The 19683-nt window shown below is 38.8% G+C and overlaps 2 protein-coding genes across 2 annotated transcripts; both read right to left on the bottom strand.

The window, feature by feature from the left end:
* Nucleotides 1-6042: 6042 nt before the first annotated feature.
* LOC141069297 (olfactory receptor 1M1-like) lies at nt 6043-8973 on the bottom strand. Its single transcript, XM_073558749.1, has 2 exons — nt 8929-8973; nt 6043-6984 (listed from the first exon to the last, which is right to left on the bottom strand). Exons 1-2 carry the CDS (start codon nt 8971-8973, stop codon nt 6043-6045), a joined length of 987 nt encoding a protein of 328 aa, XP_073414850.1.
* Nucleotides 8974-12509: 3536 nt separating this feature from the next.
* Nucleotides 12510-13430, bottom strand: LOC141069296 (olfactory receptor 5V1-like). Its single transcript, XM_073558748.1, has one exon. The coding sequence runs from the start codon at nt 13428-13430 to the stop codon at nt 12510-12512; it is 921 nt and encodes a 306-aa protein (XP_073414849.1).
* Nucleotides 13431-19683: the final 6253 nt, after the last annotated feature.

The raw sequence follows: 19683 nt of genomic DNA, 5'->3' as shown, positions 1-19683 counted from the left end.
CGTGTGTCCATGTTTCTTGTCCATGTGCCATCCGTGTGTCTGTGTGATGCATACTGGCGCCTGAGAACAGCAGTAGAGTTAGCTTTTCCCAGGCCCAGGGTGCTGAAAACCGCTTTCATCATTGTCGCCTGGTCTCTCTGAGATCAGCGTGACCAGGTGACAATGATGGGAGTTTTATTTAGAACCCGCTGTGTACATTGTGTGTAAAATAAAGAAATAAATAAAAAAGTCGTGGGCTCCCACGTAATTTTCATAACCAGCAGAGGGAAAGCCGTCGGCTGGGGGCTGATGTTAGTAATCTGGGAAAATAGACAATATCTCAAAAGGTTCCCAGCCTATTAATAACATCTCACAGCTGTTTGCTTAACCTTTACTGATTGGCTTACCGGGGACCCCAGAAAAAAATCATGAAGGTCCCCCTATAAATGCTAACCAGCAAAGGCTAAACAGACAGCTGTGGGTTGATATTAATAGCCTAGGAAGGGGCCATGGATATTCCCCCCTCCCAGGCTAAGAGCATCAGCTCTCAGCCACCCCCGGTATGGTGCATCCATAAGATGTGCTAAATCTGGCACTTAGCCTCGTTCTTCCAACTTGCCCAGATTTAGTGACAAGCAGTGACATCATAGAGGTTAACGTTGGTCACTGCCAGCTGTTCCACTGCTTACTTCACTGATTTTTTTTCTGGGGTCCCCCATAAACTAACCAGTAAAGGTTAAGCAAAGCTCTGTGAGTGTCCATGCGCACAACAAAAAGGACATGTATTAGGGTTTTTCACAGGAACAGATGGTCCTTGTGAAATGGGGACACCACAATTGAATACAATGGGCGTGCGTGTGTCCGTATCTGTGGTCCATTCACAGCGGCTACTCTTTTTATTTTAGACTCTTACTTCCTGTTGTTTCAGTATATTGAGGCATCTAATGAGCTGTGAAAGCACCTTATTGGTACAAACTGAGTTATCAGCTGGGAATAGAGGTGTTACTTGTTACTATAATCCTGCCTCTGATGATAATGAGCATGCTGAAAACTTTCCAAAAAGGTAAAAAGTACAAGTCTAAAAAATGTACGAGTCTAAAAAATACTGTCAACATTTTTTTTAAAAAAATATATGGAAAATAAAGACCCGATTTAAACAGTAAGTCATTTATTGATGGCATATTTTGTTTAGTCATTTTGTTGAATAAACTGGACAACCTCTTTAACCCCTTCATCCCCAGCTATTTTCAGTTTTTGATCTTTTTCTCTGCTTCTACCAAGAGCCATAACATTTTTATTTTTCCATCCACATATTGTTTTTTTGCGGGAAAAATTGTACTTTTGAATGACGTCATTCATTTTACCTTGTGATGCATTGAAAAGCAGGAAAAAAATTGCAAGTGAGTTGATATTGCAAAAAAAGGGGGGTGAACGTTTGTGTTATTTCTTTCAAATGTTTTAAAACTTTGTTTTACTTTTTACTATTTTACTACATTTGAAAGTCCCCTTTGGGGACTTGAACTTGCAATCATCTGATTGCTTGTATTAAAGGTAGCAGTGCATCAGCACTTTTATGTATTTCTGAAATCACGATCTCTTATGAACTCTGGCCATAGACTGACTATCACAGGAGAGTTGGCATGACAAGCACGGAGGTCATCAGTAGACACACAACTTTCATGGCAATCCATTGGCTCTACGTGATCATGTCCTGGGCGCGCTGATGGGCGCATGTTAAATGCCGCTGTCAGAAATTGATAGCGGCATTTAACAGGTTAACAGCTTAACAGCCGCAGATGGAGCTCAGTGCCACCCACGGCTGTTAAAGGCACATGATGACTGTTTAAATCAGCCATCATCTGTTGGGAAAGAAGCAGGTTTGATGTGTGAGCCCATATCAAAGTCAGGGACATGACATATGACATAAATATATGTCAAATGTCGTGAAGCGGTTAAGACCAATGAAATACCTCACATAAGTGGCTGTTGTATAACTAAATTTTAAAAATGAGCGTTCACCAAATTTTTCATGTTGAACTGGGCACATGATGAAATAGTGACTGCAAAACGGAAGTAAACTTATTATTTAATTTCACCACTCTGATGTAGAAGTATTTGCAAAGTATTTGGCACCTAATAAGCTAAATTTTGCTCAGTTCAAGTGGGTGTTGTCAGGGAGAAGTATACGCCCCCAGTGAAAAGTATCTGGTAACACCCACTTAACTTAACAAAAGTTAACTCATTAGGTGCTAGATAATTTGATTACTAATATCTTTGCAACGGAGAGGCGAAGTAAAAAAGAAGAAAAAACATTTTATTCCACTCTGTAGCTGCTTTTACATTGTTCAACATGAAAAACTTGGTGAAAGGTCCTCTTTAATATAGACAAGTACAGTTTTCTTCAAACATAGGTGCTACAATTTATAACATAAAGTATTTTTGAAGCCAGATTTCACTGTGCTCTTTTTTTCTCTACTGACATGTGATAAATATTGGTCAATTACACCAACGCTCATGAAAATTTTTTCACTTATGTAACCACCCATACAGAGTCCCAACGGTCGTACAGTCTTGATGGACAACCTGGAAAACTTATGATGTGGCAAGAAGGCAAGGAATTCTCTGGGTGATGCTAAAAGTCTTGATACCATCTACAAAGCTTTTTGGAAAATTTCAGGATTTTGACCTTGTCCAAGTGGAAAATCTGAAAGCTTGCAGCAGAAGTTCAGATCAGACCTGTACATTTTAGTAAGGCATCTGGCTTCACTAGAAATCCTCGTCCATTGCGTTGTCTAGAAGAATAGCCCTGGCACACTAAATCCTCCACTCCATTCAGCTTTTTTCAGCTGAAAATAGAAATATTGTAAGAACTTTTTTCTTTTGGCTACATGAACACTGCCTTATATTTGGCAAAGATCTCAGTTATATTGAGAAGCTCTCAGTCTACACGTCAGATATGGTCAAGGTATTCTAGACAACTAATAAAGGTCAAAATAGGGTACATTCTTTTCCCTTTTAGGTTGGTAAATGTTGGTATTAGTGTTGAGCAAAATGATTTACATGACCCTAGTTTGGAGTTCACGTTAGTTTTTCGTGGCATGCAGGGAAGTGAGAACTTTCTTGGCTGGCACTTCAATGGAACCTCTTGTGATTTCTAGGCCCCCACAATGTCGTGGCATTAAGAAAAAGTAGCATTTGAGTACTGGCCAAGAAATTCACAATACCCTTGTCTGGTTGCCACTGTATATTGATGTTGACGCTGGGCAGCACTGTACACTTTTTTAAACATTGTGGTCAATAAGTAAGGCATAGCCAGAACCGGTCATGGAAAATTCTCCTAGTTTTTGGAAAACTTACGTGTTTATACCTGTAACGGGAATCTTGAAATGAATGTGCATAGAACCTAAGTATTTGTTTAAAGACCGTCGTTAGAACCATTACTGGTCTTCTCATTCAGGTCCCACTTTGATGTGGAAGGTAATTAGGACAGCAGCACATTGTTTCAAATTCAGACTTCAGAAATTCGTTCCAGCGCAGTGAGAAGTAAAGGATCAAGACTCAATAAAACCTTCAGATTCCGAAATACTACTTTACCCCATACACTGCATAGTTTTACTAAAACAACGAGAAGGAAACAATTTTTTGCTTTAACAGTCAAAAATTTATTTTGAGGTATTTTTTTATTATTTTTTCTACATTTTCTACATCCTCCTGAAATCACTGTAATTATTTGGCAGAGATTCCATTTTAGTGGATCAAAACTGGTCCAAAGGGTCTATCACATATCATGTCAAAAGATTTCTTTGAACAAAGCAAAGCGTTTGTTCTTAATGGTTGACTGAGTTCCACTCCGTGTCTGATCTTCGCCAGTTTCATCAGACCCCTTTTTACATTTTTTTTCAGTACACTGTATATCAGCAGATTTAAGGTGGGAGTAATGATAAAGTACAGAATAGAAAAAGTTGTTTCTAAGACCTGCGGATCTTCTAATTGTAGCGTTAGATATGTAGACATCCAGGTGCCGTAGAATATGGTAAAAACAACAGCCATGGTCGAAAGTGTTCGCATTCTTGAAATTGTTCAGGAAAATTAAGTATTTTACCCAGAAAATTATTGCAGTGCCACATGTTTTGTATTTATTTCCTTTGTGTGTGTCGGAACAACCCCAAAATCAGAAAAAAAAGGCAAATTGGATATAATTTCACACAAAACCCCCAAAATGAGCAGGACAAAATTGTTGTCACCTTTCAAAAATTGTGGGTAAACAACTTTGTTTCAACCATGTGATAGTAATTCAAATTCACCTGTGGCAAGTAACAGGGAAACACTGATCTGAGTGTGAGACCGCAGCTGCAGTGACTGGTGGTAACCTTAATGATGTCACAGGCAGCCGTGTTCTCGAGCTCTGCTCAGTGTGTTCCAACTGGAGTGGTGAGAGGTCAAAAAACTGTCAAAAAAACTTTTTGACAGTTAGAGTGATCAATGAGTGGAACAGACTGCCACTAGAGGTGGTGAGTTCTCCTTCAATTGAAGTCTTTAAACAGAGACTGGACAGACATCTGTCTGGGATGATTTAGCGAAACCTGCTTTGAGCAGGGGGTTGGACCAGATGGCCCAGGAGGTCCCTTCCAACTCTACGACGATTTTATGATTCTATGATTTAACCTATTCCATGCCAAGAGCAGGGAATAGGTTAAATAAGAAAACACCATATTAACTTATCCAATCCAATGCATCTTCAGTCAAATGGAGTGATCATATGCCACAATTTATTCTTGAGAGTGCTGGAGCCAATGATTACATGCTGTACATGTTGTTATTACTGATTTTTTTCCTAACTCATTACTGGCTCTTGGTTGCGTTTTTATGAAATATGTAAAACCCATTTAATTGCTTCCTATTATAAGAGATAATTTTATTTTGGTTGCAATATTTGGGAATCAGAATTGAAATAAAAAAATATTAAGCAAAGTATTAAAATAATTTTCTATAATAATTCTAGAAATTTCCTCCTTTTAGGGTAGTCTATCAACCAAATTTGACACTGCCTTGTGGAGTACATTACCCCTCGAAAAAAAGGCAAAGTTAATGTTGTAAAAATATTCTCAGTTCTGCAGAAGTTGAAGTTTAATTTATAATGCTGATTAGGTTTTTTCAGCACACTCGGTGTGGACAAATGTCTCAGAGCACTGTTCCGTCCACTGTTTTTGCATCTCCCTGCCTCCCTTAAGTGGTGGTTGATGGCACTAGCTTGCATTATGTGGCCACTGTCTGCAGGGAAACCTTTGGCTGGTCAGAACTGTCAATCATCAGTGAGGAAGGTAGAGGCATGTATAATTTGTGGGCAGGACGGTGCTTCAAACCTCTTGGCCAAGCCAAGGGGGCATCAAGCAATCTATTTGGCATATTTGATTAAACTTCTACAGTGAAAATCAATGATATTATCCCAATGGTACCAACAACAACATGACAATAAGAAAACTTACAGGATTGACTATCCAAATAAGAGCTTATGGTTGCTTGGGGGTGGGATGCACACTACTATTTGAGTTACAATGTTGATCCATGAGCTTCACCCTGCTACGACACATTAATGAACAAGCACACAGCTCAGGAAAGTAAGATTCATAATTAGGAGAACTACACTGGAAACCACCCATACAGGAGGCCAGTAACTGGAGATTGTACAGGTCTGATAAGAGCACCTTGGTCAGGAGATGAGAGAGAGTGGGAGGGATGTCAGCAGCTGACTTTAAATGGAAAACAAAAGGCTAAAGGGAGCTGACTGGAATGTTAGGAGTTAACTCATCTACGGAAATGTAGCTACTGTGCACACTCTGCCAGGTATTAGTGGCTGAGCTCCTTGGAAACAAGTTGTACGCTATGGAAGAAAAAAGCAGTCATTGTGGGTTATTGAAAGAAGATTCTAAAATAAAGTCAATTGCAAATGTGCTTACTTTTCTGCTGTCTAACTAAAGCTATTTAATAACATAATAATAGCCCTTTAAGGTTCTGTAACATAACATGTCCAAGGACATCTTGCAAAAAAAATTAACAATGTAGTCATAAAGATTGACTCCCTCTGATTTTGTGCTTCACCATTTTAATTAGAGCCATCTTTATATCTTTATTCCGTACACTGAATATCAGAGGGTTTAACATGGGAGTGATGGTTGAATACAGAACAGATAGGGTTAATTCAAAGACCCGAGGATCTTTTAATGGTGGCATTATATATACGGACATCCATGTGCCATAGAACATGCTGAGAACTATGAGGTGGGACGAGCAGGTGGAGAAAGCCTTTCTTCTCCCATCACTAGATTTAATATGTAAGATCACAACGATGACCTTAATATAAGATAATATACTGAACAAAAAGGGGCCAAAACCAAAAATTACAGCTTCCATGTAGGTGAACAGCTGGAATCCAGCATTGGGACAGGCGATTTTGGCAAAGGCTTTGAATTCGCAAAAAAATTGTGTGACTGTATTAGAATAACACAATGGGATGTAAGATGTCGTCAATGTTAAGGAAAGTGAGTTAAGAAATCCAGTGGTCCATACAACTACCATGAAAAAGATGCAGTTCTTCTTACTCAACATTCGGTGATAATATAGAGGGTGACAAATGGCAACATATCGATCATAAGCCATAATGAAGAGCAAAAGGTCCTCCGTAGTGACAACATGGCTGAAGAAGTACATCTGGACAAAGCACTGGGTGAAAGACAAGGTGTAGACACCACTGAGGAACATGTGAACCAACTTGGGAACAGTGGACGTTGTGTAGCAGAGGTCAACAATGGATAAATTGCACAGGAATAGATACATGGGGGTGTGTAAGTGCCGATCATAATATACTACGATAATGGTGGCTGAATTAGCAAGTACTCCGATCAGGTATATAAGGACAAAGAAAAAAGATAAAAATGGCCTATTCTCCTCATGTGTAGTAAAGGTTAGCACAAAGTATTGATATGTGTGATTTTCCATGAGGTTCGACTAAAAGAAAGTCAATCATTTTAGAGCTTCATAAACATTTTACTTAAGTTAAATTTTTTTCAGATTCGCGAAGTTACATAATGCGGTTAAAGAAGACAAGTTCACTCATTTGGGATGAGGAAAATTACATTTGTTTAAAGTTGACCAAGCCAAATAAGGGAAGACCGATAGTCTTCTTACACCAGTCACTGGAGAAAGGAAGATCGGCAACACAAGGCACGAAATAAGTCACTACCAGGCATGGATATTTCCCCTGTGGAACATGGAAAAATTGGTAGAGCTGTAAAGCAAATGTGAAGTCAGCTGGCAACTGATACTAGCCATGTATCCATGTATGGACATTTCTACATGATGCTAGCTCTACTGGAGACTCATCTGTGAATCTTTAACTTCAGACTTAAAAGTGATTATAACTGAGGCAGAGAGGCTTTAATTAGCTTTGGAAAGATGTCTGAAATTTTCCTTTATTTTAAAATTTATTTTCAAACTAAGGTATCTGTTAGGTTGTAGTTTTTACCTACGGTAATTTTTGATTTTCACAAACATTTTGTTGCCTTTATTTTTTGTTTTACACCAAAAAATATAAATACCAAAAAAATGGGAAAATTGTATTTTTGCCAGTGGCTTAGCATCGAAAAGAAAATTTCTAAAATACACTTTAAAAAATGAAATGTGATTTGTAAAATCTGACGAGAAACATGCAAAGATAAATTTGGTCGGTCAGAGCAAATGATTTATAAAGAAACAAAGTACAATTATATTTAAGGTTATAGCTAATATTTATCCATAAGTCATAAGATTTTTTCCTATTATAGAAAATTGCATTCCAACACAAAACATAAGAATATAAATGCTAAAATTAAAAAATGCTAAGTAAAAATAAAAATACAATTTCTAGTTTTTCAACAACCTAGTTGAATCTCTTAAACTTTTTGATTAAATTAGTATTACCTTACAATAGCTTACAATATCGCTTCAGTAATTTTAGATCATTTTCTACAATTACAGTTGTGGCCAAAAGTATTGACACCCCTGCAATTCTGTCAGAATACTCAGTTTCTTCCTGAAAATGATTGCAAACACAAATTCTTTGGTATTATTATCTTCATTTAATTTGTCTTAAATGAAAAAACACAAAAGAGAATGAAGCAAAAAGCAAAACATTGATCATTTCACACAAAACTCCAAAAATGGGCCAGACAAAAGTATTGGCACCCTCAGCCTAATAATTGGTTGCACAACCTTTAGCCAAAATAACTGCGACCAACCGCTTCCGGTAACCATCAATGAGTTTCTTACAATGCTCTGCTGGAATTTTAGACCATTCTTCTTTGGCAAAGGGTGCCTTCTCCAAACTGCCATTTTTAGATCTCTCCACAGGTGTTCTATGGGATTCAGGTCTGGACTCATTGCTGGCCACCTTAGAAGTCTCCAGTGCTTTCTCTCAAACCATTTCAGGAAGAAACTGAGTATTATCTGACAGAATTGCAGGGGTGTCAATACTTTTGGCCACAACTGTATATTATATATTAGAATCATCTCACCTCTGAGCGTAATTTCGCTTTGAGTGCATTTATTTCAAGACAATATATTTATTTATATATTTAGTGACGAACCTACAATTTGCTGTGGGATTTTCTACAGAGAGAAGAACCAACATTTTGGTAATTAAGATATTATTTATATTTTATTCTCTTTACTGTAATTTGCTCATCTATAAATGTAAAATTTCAATTATAAGAAGCCCCTAAGGGCGTTATTTAGTGTGCATGGTTGATTTTATTTTAGATACCTTAATCAATGCCTTACAGATGTTTAAATTACTGAGATCAAGATGACTGTTGCTACTGATATGATTCTATTTGGGGGGGCGGTGGAGGAGGGAGGAGTTAGACAAAGAGCTCTTCCCTCTTAGTTGAAGTGCGTTCCAACAAATGGACGTACCAGTAAATCCTGGCCATCATGAAGGCACAGGAGTTGTGTCCGCATGGTCATCACTGGGAGCTTGGTTTTAAGTGATAGCCAGGCTTTTTGTTCCAGCCAATTTTGAGCTCCAAAAGTCAAATGGTGCTCCTTCTGTTCTGAGCCCTGCCTTGCAGCCACACAGTAGTTTTCCACCTAGTATGGGGTATCAGAGTACTCAGGAGAAATTTCAGAACAAATTTTGGGGTCCATTGTGTCCTTTTATCCTTGTGAAAATGAAACATTTGGGGCTAAAGCAACATTTATGAGGGAAAAATTAAAATTATTTTTTTCCTTCCACATTGTTTTAATTCCTGTGATGCACGTCATGGGTTAATATACTTCTTGATTGGGGTTTTGAGCACTTTGAGCGGTCCAGTTTTTAAAGTGGTGTTACTTTTGGGTGTTTTCTGTCTTATAGCCCCTTAAAGTCACTTCCAATGTGCTGTGTCCCTAAAAAAGAAGTTTTCATAAATATTTTTGGAAAAATTGCTGATAAACTTTTAGCCCTTCTAACTTACTAACAAAAAAAGAATTATGTTTAAAAAATTATGCTATTATAAAGTAGACATGTGGGAAATGTTATTTATTAATTATTTCGTGTGGTTTAACTATCTGATTTAATGGCATAAAAATTGAAATTTGCAAAATTTTTTTTTGTTAAATTTTCAATATTTTCTTAAATAAGCACAAATCATATCTACCAAAGGAAAAGAAAGAAAGCTCACCAAGCTGCTCTACTGGAGACTCATCTGTGAACAATAGTTACATCGGGGTGATGACGAATACAGGAATACAGGAATCACCAGAATGTGTGAAGGAGGCCTTAGTGATGTTGATCTGGGTCCAATGACCTGCATTCAGCTATATTATGTCTGTATAAATGAGTTTTCATGAACAAGCTAGAAAATTTTTGGAAGTGGCAAGAAGTTAAGGCACCGATGGGTTGCCATGACAGTTGAAACTCTGCTGATGACCCCATGGCAGATATTATGATACTTTTGAGAAATCAAGCATTTAGTAGGCGTTCATACAGTGGGGAAAATAACTATTTGATACACTGCTGATTTTGTAAGTTTTCCCACCTTCAAAGAATGGAGAGGTCTGTAATTTTTATTGTAGGTACGCTTCACCTGTGAGAGACAGAATCTAAAAATTAAACAAAAAAATCACATTGTGTGATTGCTGCATAATTAATTTTCATTTTATTTCATGAAATAAGTATCTGATACAATAGAAAAAGAGCACTTAATATTTGGTACAGAAATCTGTTTGCAATTATAGAGGTCAGATGTTTCCTGTAGTTCTTCACCAAGTTTGCGCACAATGCAGCAACAGTACATAGCAATGATGATGTACTGTATCTATAGCACAAGTGATCAGATATGATCGCAGCTTCAAATCCCTTAAGGGGACTATTAAATACAGTGAAATGTCCAAAAAAAGTTTTTATAAATATGAAAAATAAAATAAACCCATAAAACCCCATTAACCTCTTACTGGTCGCTGACATCCTGTGTACGCGAAACGCGCATCGGGGTATATTACCTGGGTCTGGACGGGACTTCTCGCACATCTATGGGTAATTATTCCTCACTATTTCTTCTTTTATGACGCATTATGTGATGCATATGTGGCGGCATATTACTTTGTGGTTCGGAGGCGGTCACAGCACTGGAAATGTTAATTTACCCATATATAGTACTGTATGATTTATAAGTAGTGGCATAACACTTTGTGAGTTAAGGCAGTCACAGCACCTGATATGTTTATTTATTTGTACATAGTACTACATGATATACTTGTAACGGCATAGTGGTTGATGTGTACTAGGTAGTTATTATGCTGTAAATACTTATTTATCTGATCCCACTATATCGTTTGGCACATGTTTTGGAAGGATTGGAGATCTGTTTTCTTTTTGAAGTTATTGGCAACATATACTCGTTGTTCCTCCTTGCTTGTAAAGTTTGGTGTCTATGAACTTGTAATGACCTGGAAAATCATAATGGCAGGGTAGTTTTTACCATTCAGTGAACCTAGCGAAAAAAGCCAAACAAAAAACAAGTGTGGGATTGCACTTTTAAGCAATTTCACCGCACTTGGAATTTTTCCCCCCATTTTCGAGTACATGGTAAAACCAATGGTGTTGTTAAAAAGTACAACATGTCCCGCAAAAAAAAATAAGCCCTCACATGGCCATATTGATGGAAAAATAAAAAGGTTATGGCTCTGGAAAGAAGGGGAGTGAAAAATGAAAGCGCAAATCCAAAAAAAGCTGAGGTCATGAAAGGGTTAAAAATAAAACAATTTAAAAAATACACATATTTGGTGGTGCTGTTTTCAGAAACACCCGATCTATCAAAATATAAAATAAATTAATCTGATCCATAAAAGATATAACGAGAAAAAAAATTGAAATGCCAGAATTATGTTTTTTTTGGCCACAGGAACACTGCAATAAAATGTAATAAGAGATGATCAAAAGCTTGTATCAACCTCAAAATAGCAGCTAAGGGCACAAAAATAATCCCTCGCACAGCTCCATATCACCAAAAATTTAAAGTGTTCCCGGTGTTGGAAAATGGCGACACAAGCCAAGCCAAAAGTTTTTTTCTGTTTTTTGCAAATTTCTGATTTTTTTTCACCACTTAAAAAAAACCTATGCATGTTTGGAATCTGCGTAATCATACTGACCTGGAGAATCATATTATCAGGTCAGTTTTATTGCATAGTGAACGTGGTAAATAAAAAAACTCATATAGCTATTATTAAATTGTACTTTTTTTGCGATTTCATGGCAGTTGGAATTTTTTCCCACTGTCTAAGGGTGGTTTCACATTAGCATTTCAGGGCGCAGCGACGGCCTGCGCACGGCCGCTGCTAAGCCACACCCCTGCCGCGCCTCCTCCTGTAGCTCCGCCTACCGGCCTGCATCACCTATCTTTATCACTGGGAACGCAGGTCGTGCACATTATGCGTTTGGCGGCGCATGCGTCCTTTTGACAGTGCGCCGACCAGTGCCAAACGCAACCTGTTGCAATTTGGTTGCGCTCGGCGCCTGTGCCACCAAACGCATACTGCGCACGGCCTGCATCCCCAGTGATAAAGATAGGGGACGCAGGACACATGCAGCGTCATGCGCCGGTAGGCGGAGCTACCGGAGGAGGCACGGCAGGGGGCGGGGCTTAGCGGCAGCCGTGCGCAGGCCATCGCTGCGCCCTGAAACGCTAATGTGAAACCACCCTAACAGAAAACAATCCCTCATATAACTGTGTGGATGGAGAAATAAAAAAAGCTATGGGTCATGGAATAATGGGAGAAAAAGACAAAAATGAAAAAACGGAATATCGCCTGGTTGTAAAGGGGGTAAAAAAAGATAGTTTAATTACAATAAGAAAACTAAAGTAATGATTCTTCAATAGTTGAATATATACAGTAGTTTTTCTTTATCTTGGTGCATATTTTTTCTTACATATATACATAAAAAGTTGATAGATCCTAAAATTCGACATTTTGCTTAGAAAACGTTTTAATTTTGTTTTTTTTCATTATGTCTCTCTCTATTCATTCCTTACTTTGCCCCCCATCATTTTCAGTAGAGCCCGCTTTACATCTTTATTCCGTACACTGTATATCAGAGGGTTTAACATGGGAGTAATGGCTGCATACCAAATCGAAAGGGTCAGTTCGAAGACTTGGGTCTGCCTAAATGGTGGCATAATATACTCAGACGTCCAGGCGCCATAATACATGGAGAGGACTATGAGGTGGGACGAGCAGGTGGAGAAAGCCTTTCTTCTCCCATCTTTAGATCTAATATGCAAGATAACGATGATCACCTTGATATAGGATATTATACTGGTAAGAAAAAGGCTTACACCACATATTACTTCCATGTATGCAAGTAATTGGAAACCAGCATTGGGGCAGGAAATTTTGGCAAATGCTTTCAATTCACAAAAGAATTGCGCAATTGTATTAGAGTAGCACATTGGGACTATAGAAGTGGTCAACGTAGCAAGAATTGAATTGAAGCCCCCGAAAACCCAGATAGCAGTCATGAACAGGATACAGTTCTTCTTACTCAATATACTGTGATAACGTAGAGGGTTACAAATGGCGACATATCGATCATAAGCCATAATGAAGAGCAGTAGGTCCTCCGTAGTGACGACATGACTGAAGACATACAACTGGGCAAAGCATTGTATAAAGGACAGCTTATAATTCCCGCTACGTAGCATGTGAATCAAATTAGGGACTGTAGTGGTTGTGTAGCAAATATCAATGAAGGACAGATTGCTTAGGAATAGATACATGGGGGTGTGCAAGTGCCGATCCCAGTATATTACTATGACAATGGTAAAATTTACCATCACTCCGGTCAAGTATATTAGGGTAAAGATCACCGATAAAATTGACCTATTGCTCGCAAGTGTAGAAAATGTCAAAGTGAAGAAATTGAATGTGTGATTTTCCATGACTCTAGAAGGTCGTGAAATAGACGTATTATAACCAATTGTTTAACCGATTTTGATAGGGTTATAATGTGTCTCAATGGGAGATGATGGAATAATTTTTTCACGAATCGACTTCAAGAGAAAATTTCACAAAATTTGCAAAAATGTGCATCATCATTTTACACACTGCAGAAGATTACACTATTTAAATAAGACAGAGAGAGAGATTTGAAGTAATTAGTGACAATGAAAAGACAAGAAAAGTTTCCAAAATTGTTTTACAACATATATGACCTAACAGACCGAACATTTAGTGTCGCCCTCTCACACACCGCCTCCTCACCTCGCACCCTGTCTGTCGGTGTTCCACAAGGCTCAGTCCTAGGACCCCTACTATTCTCCATCTACACCTTCATCCTGGGACAGCTCATAGAATCCCACGGTTTGCAGGATCACCTCTACGCTGATGACACGCAGATCTACCTATCTGGACCCGACCTCACCTCCTTACTGACCAAAATCCCACAATGTCTGTCTGCTATCTCAGCCTTCTTCTCTGCTCGCTTTCTCAAACTGAACATGGACAAAACAGAATTCATAATCTTTCACCCATTTCATTCTACCCCTCCACCAGACCTATCCATCATTGTCAATGGCTGCTTGCTTTCCCTAGTCCCGCATGCTCGGTGCCTTTGGGTGATCCTCAACTCTGCCCTCTCTTTCAAACCACATATCCAAGCCCTTTCCTCCTCCTGCCGCCTAAAACTCAAAAATATTTCCCGGATCCACGCATTCCTCAATCATGAAACCACAGAAACACTAGTGCACGCCCTTATCATCTCCCACCTCGACTACTGCAACCTCCTACTCTCTGGCCTCCCCTCCAGCACTCTGGCACCACTCCAGTCCATCCTACACTCTGCTGCCTGACTAATCCACCTGTCTCCCGCTATTCCCCAGCCTCCCCCTATGCCAGGCCCTTCACTGGCTTCCTATTGCCCAGAGGCTCCAGTTCAAAACCCTAACCATGACATACAAAGCCATCCACAACCTGTCTCCCCCATACATCTGTGGCATGGTCTCCCAGTACCTACCTGCATGCAACCTTCAATCATTTCAAGATCTCCTTCTCTACTCCCCCTTATCTTCCCACAACTGCATACAAGACTTCTCTCGTGCTTCCCCCCTACTCTGGAACTCTCTGCCGCAACACATCAGACTCTCACCAACAATGGAAACCTTCAAGAAGAACCTGAAGACCCACCTTTTCCGGCAAACCTACAGCCTGCAATGATCCTCAGTCTACTGAACCGTCGCACAACCAGCTCTACCCTCTGCTAGTGTATCCTCACCCATCCCTGTAGACTGTGAGCCCTCGCGGGCAGGGTCCCCTCTCCTTCTGTACTTGTGTGTCCCTTGTCTTGCATATGTTTATTGTACTTGTCTATATTTCCCTTTTCACATGTAAAGCATCATGGAATAAATGGTGCTATATAAATGTATAATAATAATAATAATAATAATAATAATAATAATAATAATAATAATAATAATATTAACCTCTTAATTTGAGCATAACCAGAATTTGGAAGTAAAGGTTATGATTAGGGTTATACCTAACATGCAATTTTTAAAGCAAAAAATGCACAACTTTTTTATTTAATTAATAATATTTTTTTGTCTGTTGAAACTTTGGATCATTTTATTAACTTTTGTTTTTTAAGTATGTTTTTTTCATTAAATTTCTAAAGAAGCATTCCTCCCATCAAAAATTGTATCCTCATATTATATTGCAGCCACCATATTATGTATCACTACTTAAATTTGCTTATTTTGCTCTTCTACTCAGTTAATCCTTGCATTTTCTATTAGGTCTATGACATCACGTGATTAAAAACTGTCTATCTGAGTCTTTCTAAGCTCTATGTAGAAACAGGAAGTCTGTTTCTCTGCATGAGTCATCATTAGAACTACAATTCTACCTCACTGCAAAATCCCTGGCAGCTGGGTCAGAAGTTGAAGAGGAGGATGAGAGAAAAGTAATCATCTTCAGTTGATTTTCTTTTTTTTCCCACCTCATTGTGATCTTTGCTTTTACACTGTCTTGTTTTTTTATGTGGTGAGCCATCATAGTTCATTGGTATCAATTGGGCTGCATAAAATGTTTTAGTTTCAGTAAGTTTTATTTGAAACATCATATGAAAACACAAAAACAATAACCATTCTCCCATGCAAGGGAGCATATATTATTATATTTATAATAACAAATTAGACATACAAGAAAAAAGACAAGACAGGGGTAGGGGAAGGATAGACAGCAGGAGTTCAGCCATACAGTGCTTACTATTAATATGAAGAACCAATTTGAAACATCCTTCTCAAGTAAACACCCAATGTTAGTTATGAGTTCTGGTAAGGCCTTTTCTATAAGTCATAAACGGTTAAGGGGAAAGCTGCAAAGCCAAGTCTAGTTGTGTATTTGGATGTTATTCTCTCCAAGGATTCCAGACCTTGAGAAATAGGTTCCACGTATCAGATCTAGTAGATTCTATCCACTCATATAACATGATGGTATTCATTCTTTCTTTTAACAATGATATCGACAGTGAAGGGGTTTTCCATCTTGCGGCTATATGAATCTTTGTTGCCATACACAAGAAATTCACCAATTTATGAAAACTTTTAGAGAACCTCAGCAGCTTTGTACCCAATAAAAAGACAGAGGGTTCTAAATCGATTTGTTCCCCAAACATTTGTTCCACCAGACGTTTCACTTTCTTCCATTCCTCCGAGACCCCTGTACAAGATGACCAGATGTGTTTCATGTCCCCTGATACCCCACAATCTCTGAAACAATCACCCAAGATACTAGGGAACATAATATGAACTCTCTGGTACATAGTAGGATCTGTGTAGAACCTTCAAAGAAGTCTCTACCAATGAAGTTTGATAACAACCTTGAGATAATGTCTCACTACTACGATACCAGTCATCAGTCGACATGACGAATCCTAAATCTTCCTCCCATTGTAACATATAATCTAATTTTCTTTCATCATGAGGTGGACTAATAGTAGAGTAAATCAAAGAAATCATTCCTTTCCCCAGTGGATCTTGTAAGCACTTGTTCTCAAATCTTGTTATCCGGAGAGGAGTTTTTCCAGGGAGAATTTGCTTAGCAAAGTGAAATACCTGGTTTATACACATTATTTCCCTTGCAGGAGGTGTGAATTTTTGAATAAATTCTTGTCTGTTCCACAATACAATAAATGGAGAGCAGAGGTGCTTGAGTAAGTAGATCCCCTTAGTCAACCACCACGAAAAAAGGTGTGGTTCCAGCACTGGTCGGAACATAGGGTTATGAAAAATATTGATCAGTGGTAAAGGGTTGGATTGCATCTCATATTTAAACCTAACTTTCCTCCAGAGCAATAGTGAATGGACCGTGTAAAGGGCCATATTTATTAAATTCTGTGGCAAACGTTCTGTGGACTACATTAAGCCTGAAAATGAGTATGGTCTGGATAGAAAGGATTCCAGGAGAACCCGTCTAGGTGTATTCCCGTGTGGACAGGTGTTGACTAACTGGGCAATCTGGGCTGATTTATAGTAAAGTGCAAAATTAGGTAAGGACAAACCTCCCAATTTCCTTTGGCGGAACATTGTCTTCTGCACAACTCTAGGCCTTTTCCCCAACCAAAGAATTTTAGATATCATAGAATGTAAATGGGTGAACATTCTGGTTGGTACCAATATCGGGAGGGATCTGAAAAGATATAAGAAACGAGGAAGGAAGAACATCTTTGTTGTGTGTATCCTACCCAGCCAAGACAAATTTGCCGAAGACCATCTATTTAAGTATGCTTGGAAACTCTGGATTAATGGGGCATAATTCCATTTGAATAGTGTTGCCCTATCGGCTGTTAGATTAATACCCAGGTAAGATAGGAAATGTTCATTACATATAAATCCAAATGTTATATTGTTTTGCTCCACCTTTGGTAAGTTGACAAATAACGCTTCGGACTTATCTACATTTATTTTGAGTCCAGAAATTTTTTAAAATTCGTGCAGAAGTGGAAATAGATGGGGGAGTGAGGTTTGAGGGCTATTTAATGTTAGAAGAATGTCGTCTGCATATAGACTGAGCTTATATTGCTCTCCCAAATCCTCAGGGCCCAGTATGTTTTGGTTTTTCCTTATAGCCTCTGCTATAGGTTCCATTGCGAGGGCAAAGAGGGCAGGAGACAACAGGCAGCTTTGCCTGGTACCTCTTTGAAGGATTATTGGGGAAGGATGCATCGCAGGAAGCTTTAAATAGGCTATAGGTTTATCATATAATAACTTGAGGCACCCGATTAGTTTAGAGGAAAACCCAAATTTAGATAATACCTTAAAAAGGTATGTCCACGAGACCGTGCAAAAAAGCTTTTTCGATATTGAGGGCAAGCAATAGAAGTCGCTTTCGGCGGATATTTGTTGTGTGAATGATATTTAACGCCCTCCTTATGTTATCCGGTGCCTGTCTCGTAGGTATAAAACCTACCTGGTCTCGATGGATAAGATGGGGAAGAATACTATTAATCCTTTCAGTTACAATAGATGTGAAAATTTTTAAATCTATATTTAAAAGTGATATAGGTCTATAGTTTTTAGTTAGAAGGTGATCTCTTTTGGGTTTCGGGATTACTGTTACATGTGCTATATAAAACTCTGGGGGCATTTGTACACCATGTAAAAGTGAATTACAGAAACTTTTTATAAAGGGTGTGAGCGTCTCACTAAATTTTTTATAATAAATTGCCGTATGGCCGTCCGGTCCGGGTGCTTTACCTTTTTTTAATTTTTTAATTACTGCGGCAATTTCTTCCTCTGAGGTATCACGATGAAGATGTTGAGCTGTAGAGTCGGTGATTTTAAGGAGGTTGAGGTTATTGAGGAAGGACTCTAGTAGCAATGGAGGGGGAGGTTATGGGGCAGAATACAGGCTTTGGTAATAGGTATGAAAGGTGTCATAAATTGTATCAGGGTGTGCCAAAGTTTGTCCATTAGGATTTTTTTTATAGCCAAGATGATATTGAGTGACTCTCTTGCCCTAAGCTTCCGAGCTAACATTCTATTAGGTTTGTTAGCATATTTGTAGAATGTGGCCTTAGTCCAGGTCAGGGCCCTCTCTGTTTTAGTGGTGAGGATAGCGTCTACCTGTAATTTAGTAACATATATTTGTTTAGTTAAATATATAGATGGAGAAAGCTGGTTAGCCATTTCTAATTTAAACAACTTATTTCCTAATCTAGTCTGGAGTTCCGACCTTTCCTTTTTTTTTAGTAGTTTTTTTAGTAGTTGCAAGCTTAATATGATATATTGTTTATGTGTTAGCCATAATATTCCAGGGGAGGGGTCTCCCGTTTTATTAGTTTCAAAAAAATTTGCTAGATCCTCCTTAATTAATGTAATGTTAACCGGGTCTACCAAAAGAGATTTGTTCAATCGCCATCTATATAACCTGGATGTGGTGATATTAAATTTGAAAACAGAAAGGACCGCATCATGGTCTGACCATGAGGACGGGATATGACGTGTGTATAAAACTGAAGGAAGTGTGGTCGCTGTTATCAGACGCATATCAATCCTAGAGTACAAAACTCAAGATAAAAAGCGGACGGCACCGCTGTTACCGTGTGACTTCAAATGATGTGCGGCATACAGAAGCCCAGCAGCTGGGAATCTCGGGTGCCAGACCTGGAAACAGTCAATCCTGGGAATCCATGCAAAGAGAAAAGGTCGCACTCATCGAGATGGAAGTGTCACTGATTTATTGACATATCATGAACATGTCAAGTCTGGGGAGTGACATAAGGAGTGCAAGAAAGGCTGACAACGGCCGTTTCGCGCTGCTCGAGCGCTTCAACGGGTCCAAGCGCTCGAGCAGCGCGAAACGGCCGTTGTCAGCCTTTCTTGCACTCGTTATGTCACTCCCCCGACTTGACATGTTCATGATATGTCAATAAATCAGTGAAACTTCCATCTCGATGAGTGCGACCTTTTCTCTTTGCATGCAATCCTAGAGTACGTTTTGTGTGCTGGAAAAAAATACGTAAAACCTTTCGACGACCCATGCAGCTCTCTCCAGAGATCTGCTAAACGATTCTCTTTCATAAGACTAAGAATTATTTTCCTCTCCACCTTTGAGACATCAGATCGCCTCACCGCACTACCATCCAAAGAAGGGTTGATAGTAAAATTGAAATCTCCACACTAAATCAGGTGATGG

The sequence above is a fragment of the Dendrobates tinctorius genome, unplaced genomic scaffold, assembly GCF_039654945.1.
Source record: "Dendrobates tinctorius isolate UK_male_01 unplaced genomic scaffold, ASM3965494v1 ptg000257l, whole genome shotgun sequence".
NCBI classification, from domain to species: domain Eukaryota; kingdom Metazoa; phylum Chordata; class Amphibia; order Anura; family Dendrobatidae; genus Dendrobates; species Dendrobates tinctorius.
The sequence above is the reverse complement of the archived record's forward strand: the minus strand, read 5'-3'. Positions and strand labels throughout refer to the sequence as shown.

Coding starts and splice junctions, on each gene's coding strand:
- LOC141069296 (XM_073558748.1), bottom strand. CDS start 13,430: ATGGAAAATCACACATTCAATTTCTTCACTTTGACATTTTCTACACTT.
- LOC141069297 (XM_073558749.1), bottom strand. CDS start 8,973: ATGCGGACACAACTCCTGTGCCTTCATGATGGCCAGGATTTACTG. Junction 6,985..8,928: donor ATGATGGCCAGGATTTACTG/GTACGTCCATTT, acceptor ACTTTCTTTTAG/TCGAACCTCATGGAAAATCA.